Below are 14,276 nucleotides of genomic sequence, written 5' to 3'. Positions count from 1 at the left end.
CGTCCAGATGGCAGCAGTGTAAAGCGTGGATATAGAGGGTGATTGGTGTCATTGACAATGGCGAGGGCAAGGCGTGTGATGGCTCCATCGTTCAGGTCTGAGATGTTGGGTGTAGGGGAGCTGATCATTTTGGAGGCGACGTGTGTGATCTTGGTGAGTTTGTTTTTGTTAGGAATGGTGAGCACGTTGTAGAAACAGGGAGAACAGTACAGCAGGATGGGTTGGATTATGCTTTTGTAAAGTACCAACAGGAGGTGCTCTGAGTTTACGGATGACCTGTAACCTCTGCTGAGATCGTTTGTGGATATCAGTGACGTGTTGATCAAAACTGAGGTTATTGTCTAAAGTGAGTCCAAGGTATTTGAATTTGTTGACCTGTACTACGGTCTATGGTTAATAAAGACTTTGTAAACCATCTATACACATTATTTACATAGCTGTTATCAGTGTACAAATAATCAAATAATCACCTCTTATACATGTAGATGACCAAAAAGATGTAAATGTTACTTAATGCTTTATAAACCATTTATTAAGCATTAACTGACTAAAATAAGCATTAGTAGCAAATTTATAATAGCCATCCAATGTTTATAGATGGTTTACAAAACAATTAATAACCATTGACAAAGTATTAACAATCTCTTCAAATGTATAAACTTATATTTTATATGACACTAAACTAATGATAAAATAACATACATTATAACATTACTAATAATTTCTAAACATTATAGATAATCAATAGACTGCAGCTTTGCACTGTGCAACAGGTTTTTGAAAATGAAACAAGACTGCCATCTAGTGTTCCTGGGTTGATATTGAATGACATTTTTCAGTATCACTGGTGAAAAACTTGAAAATCCAGTTTCATAGCGTCATGTTCTTCCAGTGCCAAGAGAAAAACAGTACTGTATGAAAATATATCTATCTAAATATTTCTCTACTCTATTTAATATTAATGTAAAAACTGTTAAAGTTTCATAACGTTGGTAATGTTTCAAGTACTTGAGTAACTGATATTCATGAGTTGTTCACTTGTGTGATTTAAAAAAAGCAATTACATCTCACACTCTCAAAATGTAATTTGTATTGTGTTACGTCACTCAATATATGTCGCAGGCTGGCTTTCTACTGGAATGTGAATTATTTTGCTACACTACATCTAATTAGTGTATTAACAAAGTGTAAAACCCTTTGAGGTTTTGAATGCACCTCTAGTCGTCTAGTGTCGCATTCAAGTCCAATTAATGCACTGAAGATGGATTTCTTTTTTTTTACCATGGAAAACAACTAGTTAGTTAGTTAGTTAGTTAGTTAGTTTTCAAACCATTTTTCCAATTAACTTCATCATTTACAGGGCAAAGACTTCAGAGGCACGCCCACCAAAATCGGGCTCTTGTTTTAGAATGGGCGTGCTTCGTGGTGGTGTATTGTGTGTAGTAAACAGTAGTAACTTGCTAAATATTTTTGGAATTTTCGATTTAATTGGTCGACTTAGACAATTATTTTGCATGATTATTTATTCGAACTTTTAGATGAGTTTGGGTTCAATCAGAAACACCTTCAAATACAGGACAATGACAATACAAAGAACAATGAAAGATACGACTAGAAACATTATAGCTATGCAGGAACTATTGACGCATTTGATACAAAACCTACCTCAGAAGCTTTTACTGTAGTACAGCAGTATTAAGAGGTATTTCCCATATCATTCGCGTGCGAGCAGAAGCAAAGAAAAAACAGGTCAGTTCAATAGAAAGGTTTGTATTTTGGAACGCACCCCTAAACCATGTGTAACGTTTCCATAGACACGTCACATCGGCTCCACCATGTTGTAGGAAATCCACCGCTGCTCCTCACTCACTGTCAGATTAGAGTTTAATCCGAGGGGGAGGATACACTGTCAAGTCGCTCTGCATCTTGGAAGGACTCTCGGTGTATATGCATACTAAGTAAACGCGATTTTACGTGGGACTGTATTTTGTTCTACATTAAACGGCCTGTACATAGAAGATGAAACACCAGTTTTCCGTTGCTGTCTTTGCCTGCCCGACGTCTTGCCAATACGTTAAAATGTTAGCTGGCTAACTAGCTGAAAAAGAGTAACGTTAACTAAATCGGATTAACGTTAGCTGTTAACGGCAGCCTCCCTCTACGTAACATCCAGGTATCATTTGTTGTACTTGATAACTATTAGCTACACAGCGAACGGTGGCCTCTGTTAATTCTTTTGAATGTGTATTACCTTCCTCCATTTTTGTCAACATTACTTCTTTGTGCTGTAATTATTCGCTAGCATTAATGTTGCTGCAAGCTAGCTAGGTTAATAGCCAGTCAAACCACAACAAGAGCCGGAGCTCTTTTCGCTGGCTAATCGTCTCTGTTTGTTGGAAAGAGCAGACATAAAATTAGTGCCTCCGACCACAACCGAAAGTCAAGACGGAGCTGACGGCCAGGCTGATGTGCTAGCTTGTCTTTTGGCCAGCTGGCAAGAGAGCTGTACAAGATTGTATTCCCGAAGTTAGCCTTCAGACGAAGCAAAGATGTCAGGAAAGGATAAAGACAAAGTCAAACAAGAGAAACAGTCCACAACGGAGCGGCTGATAAAAGGTGAGTGTTTTCTTCAAATGTACATGCGTAACGTCACAGTAAGTTACTCGCATCACAAATGCTTTGACTGAAAGCTACGCATTAATTGAAAACCACCTGTAGCTTTTGGAATAACTTTGTGTTATAATAGCAGTCAGAGGCCAGTAGGCATATAGTAATAAAGACACACAAGTTGTATATAAAGTAATTATCAATTATTTTGTATAACTACACTGTAGTTATACTCATAGGGGATTCTAAGCCGTTCCCTTCCACCAGGAGTTGCTCAGAAATGGGAGTAAATCAGTGAATATTTTTTTCTATGACTGCTTAGGATAGAACTTATTAAAGGTATCATCTCCATAGTTGTCCGCTCAGTATGTAGCACACCACCACATAGCAGAAATCAAAGACGCTGCCCAATCTCCTTGACATTTAGGATGGATGAAATGGACCAGGTCGTTGCTCACTCACGGGAATACCCAAGCTCAGGTTACCAGCAGAGCTTGACAAGATGGATTCCTTCACATTGATGTTGTCCTGGTTCATTGGACAGACAGGACACCATTTGTTGTGTCTGCCCAAGACAGGACAGTCAGAGCCAAGTCTGAGGTAGCTCCCAAGAGAGAGAACCCAATCCCACCCCTGGCACCACAACCACCACTACTCCTTAATGCCAACACAGGCTACGTCTCCATCTGTCTGCAAGGGCACTGGGAGGGTGTCCTGCCAGGGAACAGGAATGCTGAAGTGTGAGCCAGTGTGGAGAGGGTGAGTTAATTTTGGAAAGAATCTGTCCAGTGATGTTCCCAACATGGCCAGCCACATGGCGAAGAGAGACAATAGGAGGGTGACAGGGAAGAAGAGAAAGACGAAATGTAGACTGGAGTAAAGGCAGCTTTGCTTTAGGGTGTGACACAAAACCAATATTGGTCCTGTAATAAAAAATCAAACATTAGTTGTTGTTATCCACATTACGCATGGTTTGAGTACATCTTTGTAAAATTGATAAATAAAATGCAATACAAATCCATTAAAATAAAGCAAAATATGAGCGTAAAATAGCCCTGTAGCTACAGTACAAGGTTGAGAAAGCAACAGTGGTGTTTCCATTGTGGGGCTTAACTGATAGGCTACCTAAGACTAATGCTGCTCTGGTTATGTAAATCAACAGGTAAGCTCGTTCACTGTTGAGAATTGCAGTCTGTGTGTGTAGACTGATAGGTGTGTGTGTGATGCCACCTGTGCTCATTGAAGACAAGACTTTGCTTGGCTACATTTGGTTTTTGAAATCTCCATTGCTTGATGTAATAAAGATTAATTTCAACTTTGATACAAATTGAACTGGATTGTTGCTGTGTGTTAAACCTGATCCTGTGTCTGAATTCAAAGGGCTGGGCAATATGACGACATCATCAAAACAATGTAAAAAATGTCTATCCTATATATTCTTCTATAACGTTTCTATCGCAGTGTTGAAAAACCAGCAGCTGAACTCTGTTACGACAATATTTCATAAATTGGACAACATTTTACGTTCTGATCCTTGCACGTTATGTTCATTTTGCGCTTCATAAAATGAGAAAATACAAAATATACAAAAAATATAGTATACAAAAATAGGCTTTACTTTGAGGTCATTTTAAACTGTATTGACTATTTATTTATTTATATATTTATTGAATTACCAGAAAACATGCTACATCATGATATCACTATTGTGACCTGTATGGGGATAGAAGATTTTTGGTCACATCAGCCAGCCTTAGGCCAAAGGGAAATTGATGCTAGTACTGTTGCACCACATGATGGACTGACAGAAATGACAAACAAACCCGAGGCCTGGCTATTTAGCTTTCGAGGGTAATACATTCACTGATGATTAGAGCAATCCGAAGTGCACTTTATGATTCATCCAGCCACAGTCTGCTCCATTCATCTCTACCCAGCCGCATCTTTGTAATTCAATCCTCCTCTATTGTGTTGAATTTTGAAACAATGGCGAACACATTCTAGACCCTAGCTCATATCACTGTCCAAAACATTCTCCTCAGTGGGCAGGGTGGTACTGTAGATAGTAGTGTCTTTGTTTCTTGTGTCGTTTGTTGTCGTGCCAGAAAGTGTGGGTGTTGATGCAGTGCAGCAGTGGCCCAATGTGTGTCTGTGGATTTGAAGAGTTCATCAAACATTAATGCTAATTAGGCCAGGCAGTCTCTAATAAGAAGCCAGTCTCAGGGCGGTGGCAGCTTATTATTTTTAACAAAATATTTTTCTTCATTGGGATACTATGTGTCGGAAAAACGAGTGGCTCGCTTCACTTTGTCTTCACCGTTGTTTTCTTTCACTGCACTGTGTAGTCTGTTGGGATTGAGCGGTGCTGTTTACTGGCAGCCAGGGATTCAGTTGTATCTGTGTTTGAACAGACTGGTCCAGCCTTGATTGTACAGGCAAACCTACCCAGAATTTATTATTATTGTTGTTGTTATTATTATTATTATTATTATTGGGGGGGGGGGGTTAGTTCTTTGGAATTGAGATCACCTATTATTGTCCAGCATGTCAAATTACTGCCAGCTTTCAGGCAAAGGCTCGTAAATATAGTCAGCATGGTTGTTGCTTGAAATGTTTCACGGTCTGGTTATCTCATGCCTATTTTGTATCCTATTCTGTGTTATCACGTTTTTCACGTTGTTCGTACTGCAGCCTTCCTTCAGAGTGACAAGGCTTTTAAGTAAACAGCCCCTGAATCTGGAAGCCCTTGCTAATAGAGGCTTTATCTAATCTGTTCTTAAGGTTCGTACCTCAGCTTACAGCTCTCTTCGCGGCTGTGCCTTGTAGGCCTGGGAGCACTTACTGTTTATTTATACCACACACTGGTCAACGCATGACAGCTTGTACTCAGTACAGGCTATGGAACTGTGCTCTAGCTTCTCCATTGCAGACCAGGCTATAGTCTGTGGCCGAACTAACATCAGAATCGGAAAGGAATTTATTGCCAATTAAGTAACACTTGCAAGGAGTCTGCCTTGGTTGTTGGTGCGTACATAAGCATATTAAACATTAATAAAATATACAAATAAACATTACATACAGAAACAAGTATGTACATATAACTGTTTAACATAAAGAAAGAACAAAGAGGCTGTATGGATTAGTGCAGGATGTGCAAAATGTTGAGGGATGGGCAAATCAATTGCTAGCAACTCTTGCACCAGGGCAAACGCCACTTGCGGACCCATATTTACAGCCTTTGCTTTATTGAACTAGCAATAAGTTAGTCGGTCAAATATTTCTTTAAACAGCTATTTAAAAAAACAAAAGCATCAGTGGATCAGCTTCTAAACTCTTAATATGTTCCCCAAGTCTAGGCACCGCATCACTGATTAGCAAATGCACCCACACTAAGAACTCATTAATTATAGCTAACGTTTGATGTACGCTTTTTTCATATTGCACTTTGATTTGCTCTGCGTGGGTGTGACAACATTCTCAGAATGCCTCTCTCTCTCTCTCTCTCTCTCTCTCTCTCTCTCTCCTCTTCTCTTCTTGTTCATTGCCACTGGCACAGCTAATTGCACAAGGAGTGCTGATTTCCATAAGCTGATACAAGTATTTATGTCACATTTGATGGCACATGGTGTCCTGTGCACAGACCTGTGGATGGATTTGATGCTATCAGGAATCCGGGATAACCTTCAGTAAAAGTGTGTACTGTGGCAAGGTTTTCTGTGCTTTTAATTCTCTCTTCTTCTTCTTCTTCTTCTTCTTCTTCTTCTTCTTCTTCTTCTTCTTCTTTTAGCTGTACAGAAGCAGCACTTTGCACTTTGTAATGTATCTGCATGCCTTGCAAGCAGTGTTAAAAAAAAAAAACTACCTGGCTAGTTTTACACCATGCTTAATTGGTGCCATAATGTATTTGGTGTGTGCCTGGCCTGTTATTAGGCATACCAGCTGTAATCCCTTTTACCTTGCAAGCCCTGGAAGTGAGAGGGCTTGGATCACACGACTATTGTTTTGAACATGTGCAGCTTAGTCAGTAACTATCTGCTCCTGCAGTTTTATGAGCTGATGAAGCTGCTGCCAATGTAACAGTACTAATCTGCGCTGTGGACAGTTTGAATTTCAGCCTTTTTAATACTGGTTGTTATAAGGGCTGCAACTAACGATTATTTTGTATTGTCTAATCAGTTGATTATTTTCTAGATTTATTCGATTAGTTATTTAGTCTATAAAATGTCAGAAAATGGTATAAATAATGGTCGAACAGTGTTTTCCAAAGCCCAAGGTGACGTCCTCAAATGTCTTGTTTTGTCCACAACTCCGAGATATTCAGTTTACTGTCACAGAGGAGTGAAGAAACTAGAAAATATTCACATTTTAAGGAGCTGGAATCAGAGAATTTCTAACCTAAAATGACTCAAACCGATGAATCAATTATCAAAATAGTTGTTGAGTTGTGTTTGTATAAGAAATATATTTTTTTAGAAAATAGCTGTCTATGTCTAATGTCTTAACTTCCCTACTATTCTACTGCTGGATCCCCTATTAGACAGTAATACATTTTCTGGGTTTAAAAAGTCTACATTTAAGGCCTTAAAAAGTCTAAATTTGCTTTAGTATTGTGTTCTAGGTCTTAATTTAAACCGGTCTTAATTTTCTTACGTCCATGCAACGCTACCTCTAATGCTCCCGCAGCGCTTCAGAATGGTTTTGTTTTTGATTCTGTGGCGTTTTAGTTCAACCCGTTCTCACTCCGAACTCGTAAAATACGGACGTTTGGACAGTGGCCGTCAGCGTCTGAAGCGACGAAAAAGGCATCCTTCAGCGTGTTTGTAGCGAGTAGTATGTAAGGCAGAAATTCCGCGTAGGGAGGTTGGTTAGGGTGGCGGATGGGTCAGACACAGGACTTTCACCCAGAACTTTCACCCAGGAGGCCGGGGTTCGTGTCCCACTTGTCACGTTTCCTAAAGTCGCTTTCTCCTTTAACCGTCCCGTTATTCCCGCGTGTCACAGAAACATACGCCCACCCACGACCTTTTCCTTAACATAACTGCGTCAAAAGGGACGCCAATGGTCCCGACCAAGCGTGTTTAGTTAAAGTGCGTTACATGACGCTAAAGGAGACTTTTAGCGTCAATAACAACGACAAAGGCACCTGACCAAGCGTCCGTATTTTACGAGATGGGAGTGAGAACCTGTTGTTTAGTTCTTTATTTCGCTAGTCCAAATATAATTTGCTGTATTACGGCTAAAAATAAGACCAACATGCAACCTATATTTAAGCCCATAAGCTTTCATTTTGTTGGCGCGCGTCTCTTTCGGATTGTACCACAGACATAAAAACGGATTTTATTCTTCAGCCATGGGGAAGTAGCCTAGAAATCTAGACGCACCCTAGCGGCAGCAAATATAATTTGCAGCCAGGGGGTCTAGCAACTCTCCGTTGGCTTGCAAGCTGGAAAAGCCAAACTCTAGCCGGGCCAATCACATTGTGTATCGAGTCGGTGGACAGGCTTAACATAATGATGGCAGAGTTACGACGGTTCCGCGTGAATTCCATGCTACTTGAAAACAAAGAAGATTGCTGCTGCTGCTGGAGAACAGCAGTCTTTCGAACCGGCTTTGCCCGCGACTCTGGAAGACTTGGAGTTAAGCTTTTCTTTGAGAAAAGAACAAAGAACGGCACTGAAGTCATTCTTAAAAAAGGAAGATGTGTTCGGAGTTTAATCTATCAACTAGCTCCGCTACCTTCTTCGTTGCTCTGGTTGGTTGTAGCGCTATCCTGTTGCGTGCAGAGGGAATTTGAAAGACAACTGTTTATCCCGCCCCTCGGATTGAACTCTGCCAATGGTGAGTTCCCAGACCCAACATCTTGATGTGGGTCTGGCTTGTCAGGCTAATGCGGAAGTGCAAGTTTAACTGCTACTACTACTTGGCTTGGATGTTTCAGGACTCTGACATCTGACGCTTTTTTGTTTGTTTGATGTCGTGATATAGGTCTTGAATTTCATTCATAATGGTCTTAAAAGGGTCTTAAAAAGTCTTACATTTGACTTTGTAAAACCTGCAGAAACCCTGATTTTGCAGTTGTAGATGTTGTGCACTTGACTTACCTATGTATTGATCAGGAAGCTCTCATGTCTTAACCTTGAAAGCATTGACTTTTAATGCTGACGGTAAAAGGATTGTGTAGGTGGTATGCAGCAGATTAGTGAGAGAGGGTGGGTCAGGTGAGGTGCGGGGCTTCTTACGGTCTCTCTTATGCAACTCTTGTATGGCGTTATCATGTAGGTGTATGCGTCCCTCCTCTTGTGCCAATAACATCATCTTGGCTCAATCAATGCAAATGTCACCTCTCATTATTACAACTTAAGCAAATGCAGTCTGAGATGCAGAACATTTCAACATTTGTTATGGGAAGTGAGGCTCTCCCTTGTGTAGAAAAGTACCGTAAGCGGCAGCTGCCGCTGACACAGTGATGCACATGCTTTTTCCATGTAGTGAAGCTACAGTAGTCAGTGTTTTATTTTCGCTGCAAAGACAAACTAAATCACCTGATTAATGCAACGTAATGACGACAACATATCCCGGCCATTTTTCACCGCAGAAAGCTGCTACCAGCCAGGCTAAAGCTAACATAGTTAGCCTAAAGAAACAAGGCGTCTGTCCCAACTAACAGTATGGTTCGGAGCTGCGACGCTGGAAACGTAACACTAATCTACAACAGCAGTCTGTTTCTGATATAACGTCATTTACACTGATTTATGTGCTCTTGGATACACAGTTTGTTGCAAGAGTGTGACATGCAGGCTCTGCATGCACAGCAAACCACCAATCATGATCAATTTTAATCAATTTATCAAACAACCCAAAGCAGGCCCCGCTAGTCGACCACAACCTGAAATTTAGAGGAAGCAACATGCATGCATTATTAATATTCACTTTAGCCTGGATTGATATTATATGAATACAATGGTGTCATGTCAGTCAACCAGTGTATTTCTAACTAATATCCCTCTCCAAAATCACTTCACATTACAAGAGTAATCACAGCACTTACTTGCTTTGGTTTTTGTTCAACAAAGACTGGTTCACATAAGACAAAAACATTTTTATTTTCTTTGTAGATGCACTCCCCTACAAAATCACCCCAGTAGAGAATGATTTAGTATTTCTAAATAGGGCTATTTATATCCTCTTGTAAAAATGTGTCTTTTTTTCATATCGCAATATATATCGCAGGGAAAAAAAATATGTATAATAAGTTTTTTCCAATATCGTGCAGGCCTAGTAAGTTCACCCCATCTAATTGTCTTTTGAATAGATTTTCTATTTTAATTTAAAGGCATACTATGCAGTTTCCGTTTTTGTCAAACAGCTACCCCTAGAGTCGCTGTGGAGTACTTGTATTTAACGTTACTGTCGTAAATACCACTCACGCAGAGCTGTCTCTGCACTGACGGCCTGATCCCCTTCCCCCCCTGTAGGACTGGTCTTATTATCAGCAATGGATGAATCGACAACTTCGTCAATTAGATTAGATTAGAGTCAACTTTATTGTCATTGTGCAGAGTACAAGTACAAAGACAACGAAATGCGGTTTGCGTCTAACCAGAAGTGCAAAAAAAAGCAGAAAAGTGCAATGTGATACAAAATATAGGCAGGTGATGGTAAAAACTGACATACAACAAGCAAGCGCAACAACATACAACATAGAACGCAAGCAAGTTTACTTGACATGTTGCTAAAATGTCAGGAGTACAGTCTTCAAGTTGGCCTTATTAAAGTCTCCTGCAATTATGTTAACATCATCGCGTTGGGCCCGCTGCTGTTCATTTATGGTGTTCAGCAGGAGAGAGAACGCCGTGTTTACATTGGCGTCGGGTGGAATATACACAGCCATAACGATCACTACTGTTAGCTCTCTCGGCAGAAAAACAAGCCGGCATCTTACAGACATGTACTCGAGGTCAGGGGAACAGTGTTTATCTATAATTGTCCCGTTATTACACCAGTTCTCATGCACGTACATACAGAGCCCCCCTCCTCTGCTCTTACAGTCCTACAGTCCTGTCCCAGCGGAGCAGTTTTATGCACCAGGGATCTGGCATTGGAGAGATACAGGCTCGGTAGAGGTGGCTTGTGTGCTATGCTAGCTTTAGCATAACACCGGACCTGCGGACCCGCTATTGCTCTCCCTCCTCCGTCTGTGCCGCCTCCTAGACCCGACAGCAATCCACGAAGAGCCCGGCGGTCTCGCTATGTCGCCTAGGATGTTGTGCGTATAATGAAAGACACTCGAAATAGATATCTGGTGCTGGTCACCGATGTCCAAAAAAGGTTCTGGCGGGTGTTCGCAGAACCGACAGTAGTAAAGCAATTTGTGATTCTCGCGAGATTTAGCGGGGCGCCACCTCCCAAACTTGCATTGCTGGTTTTCTCAGAGGTGTCCCTCCCCTGCTTTGCTATCGGGATGAGTCGCCCTACTACGACTTTGTTTACCATCGAAATGACTTCGAAGCTGTTATATTAAAGGTACAAATCTTGCATAGTGTGCCTTTAACCTCTCTCAATGCTAACACAAAATATCCAATGGTAATTAACTCTAACCTATTTATTAGGGCTGGGAACTATATGCTTTTGTCCCGATTCAATTCTTTCACGATGCATGGGTGCCGAGACATTTCTAAAACCTAATTGTTTTCTAAGAAGAATGCACATCACATGTCAGTCAGTCAGTCTGACATTTATTTAATTTGTAAAGAAATACATAACATGTATTTTCTGCATTTTCTGCTTTCACTCTCTCTTGCTGGAAACGTATATGATGTAGCCTAGTCGCCGTCAGCGGTACCGTCTAAACAGAAAATATGTAGGTGATCGTTAGTACAAGGATTCTGGTGAAAATAATCGATTTTTAAAAATCGTCCCAAAATACAATCACAATACATATGTGAATCGATTTTTTTCCCCCACCCCTATTTATCCTAATAGATTATTTAATGTTTTCCCTTCAACAGCTGTGCCATACCCTCCACAACATAAGTTGACTGTGAAAGAGATATATGAAGATGGCAAGCCCAACGCTGAGCTGCTCCGCAACCACCTTGTCAAAGAGGGCAGGGTGGAAGAGGACGTGGCTCTAAAGATCATCAATGATGGGGCTAACATCCTTCGCCAAGAGAAGTGCATGCTGGAGGTTGAGGCGCCTATAACAGGTAGGATAAACAAAGTATATCCACGTACTGTATGAGATCCCTCGTGTAGGGTTGGCAATATCTTGATTTTATATTGATACATGAGGCTAGATATCGTTTTACATTTTGGATATCGTAATATGACGTGTTGTCTTTTCCTGGTTTTAAAGGCTACATTACAGTAAAGTGATGTCATTTTCTGAACTTTTCAGACTGTTTTAGCTGTTTTATTATTTGCTTTTACCCACTTAGTCATTATATCCAAGGTACTGATGACTATCAAAAATCTCCATTGTATAAATATTTTGTGAAAGCACCAATTGTCAACCCTACAATATTGACACAATATCGATATCGAGGTATATGGTCAAAAATATTGTGATATTTGTCTGTTTTTCTCCATATCGCCAAGCTCTAACCTTGTGCAAGATGGTCCAGTAGAGATTATTCCAGTTATGCCCTGTTCAGTAGTTTGAAAGAGTTACAACTATTGGATGCAGGCTACATTTGTTATTCCAACGCAGCATAGATAGTGTTGTGAATAAAGAGTAAACAGTAGGCATTATTCCATTGCAACACTGTTTTTCGATGACGGCAACGGGTGTAAACCCAGTTCTGTGCCAGATCCAAGGGCCTCGCAGGCTGTCAGAGTCAACTCAGCATCAGCCAGTTCTGAAAAGTTACATGTATCTGCTCCCTCTGAGTTGACCTTTACATGGCCTCAGTCCAATCCAACCAGCTCCCAACCTTTCATTTCTGTTTTTTTCTTACATATAACTTACTCAGCTCCTCAGTTTTGTTACTATTTGGTTTCCCTAAACACATCAAAAGTCATTTAGCATAAAGTGTGAAACTTAAAAGGCAATTAAAACACATTTTAACTGGAATACTGTCATTGAAATGTGGGGAAGTGAAAACAGATAACATGCCACCATCATCTCTCTGCTGTTTTCATCTGATGGACAGGAGAGATGGCATTTAAAGTCCAGGTCAAATTTCAGAATGTAGGGTATCTCACTGCATACTTGTCGTTACATCAATGCATCAGAGCAGATTATTGATGCATTGAATCATTTTGAGAAAGTCAAATGGCTTAAGCAGTAACACTTCAAGTCAAATCAGTTTGAATTGAATCCAAACTCCTCCCTCCTCGGACATGTTTAAATGAGTTAAAACAACTGTTATTACTCCTGTTGCCACTTTCAGTATGTTTATTATACTTGCTATTATTGCTAATGTCACACAGCATCAACATCAGTAAGCGCACTTTAAAAATAATAATATTTAACAATGTTGGCCTGGAAAGGAATGGAAAACCTGTAAATGTACAGAGCACTTTGAATCTGCATGTTGAATATATAGAGGCTTCTTTTTGTTTCTTTGCATTTATGGCTGGTTTTAGCAACCTATACCAACGTGTACCCAGACAAACTTTTTTACAATATTAGTGTTCCTGCTAGTTGTTGTTGCAGGAGCAATTAACAGCAGTGTGTTTGTCTTTTGGCAGTATGTGGGGATGTCCATGGACAATTCTTTGACCTTATGAAGTTATTTGAAGTGGGGGGATCACCCAGTAACACACGGTATCTCTTCCTCGGTGACTACGTAGATCGAGGATACTTCAGTATTGAGGTAAGTTGTTGTATCTTCTAGGTTATTCATTTGTAATTATTTATTTCACAGTTAAAAAGCCATTTGGAGATAGCAATATTTTGTATTATGTTGTCAGAAAAGACCCTTAAATACATAACAAAGTCACAAAAATACAAAGTAGAAGTTTAGGTTTGGTTCACAAATAATTTGAAATGTGTTGGGTTGAACGGACATCTATTAGTTAACTGCAAGTGTTTTTTTTTTTGTTTTTTTTCTTTTTCTTTACAAGTTCAGGTAAACTTCCCATTGTTGTCTTATGAATGACAGACAACCTCGTTCACACTATTATTTGCTGCACAAGCTATTTTGTGGGGGTGTAACAACATTCATATTTCATTCAATTTTTTCAGCTGTAGTAAACTTGGATTCATGTCAGTTAAAAAAGGTATCAAAATGTCCATAGAAAACACTACCGCTGTGTAACCCTCTCCTCTGCTGTCCACCTCTATTGGTATAATAATCATACTTTCGTAATGGTTTGTGTACGCTAAGTAAGCAAATGCACCCACGCAATAGGCTGCTTTTTCTAATTGTTTTCAGTGAGAGTGAAGCGTTCTGCTTGATGCTTTTGCGTTGCTGAGTTCCTTGTGTTTTTCTGCTCTATGCGCCTCGTGTTTTTACCGAAGCGCCCTGAACGCCCCAAGTTAACTTCAACTGAGTGCAGAAAAGTGCCGAACATCATTTAACTTCACAGCAAAATAATGGTTGGTGGAGCACAGGCAATTCTGTGGTTGCTAGGGCTTGGTATTGTTCAAATTTTTTAGATACCGTTACCAATACCAATACAGTGACTTCGATACCGGTTCCTAAACGATACTTTTTTACGATACC

The 14,276-nt window shown here is 40.2% G+C and overlaps 1 protein-coding gene across 2 annotated transcripts in view; it reads left to right on the top strand.

The window, feature by feature from the left end:
• The first annotated feature begins 1,432 nt into the window (after positions 1–1,432).
• ppp3cca (protein phosphatase 3, catalytic subunit, gamma isozyme, a) overlaps positions 1,433–14,276 on the top strand; it is a 34,129-nt gene continuing 21,285 nt past the window's right edge. The window contains exons 1-3 of one of the 2 annotated variants that reach the window (XM_078250366.1): positions 1,433–2,616; positions 11,616–11,813; positions 13,300–13,424. In XM_078250366.1, the coding sequence (XP_078106492.1) occupies positions 2,550–2,616; positions 11,616–11,813; positions 13,300–13,424 (390 nt within the window). In that variant the 5' untranslated portion in view covers positions 1,433–2,549. The remainder of the gene's footprint in view (positions 2,617–11,615; positions 11,814–13,299; positions 13,425–14,276) is intronic. The other variant, XM_078250367.1, reaches the window with a different exon arrangement.

Source organism: Sander vitreus, chromosome 5 (genome assembly GCF_031162955.1).
Source record: "Sander vitreus isolate 19-12246 chromosome 5, sanVit1, whole genome shotgun sequence".
Lineage (NCBI taxonomy): Eukaryota > Metazoa > Chordata > Actinopteri > Perciformes > Percidae > Sander > Sander vitreus.
This window is presented reverse-complemented; position numbering and strand designations above follow the sequence as displayed.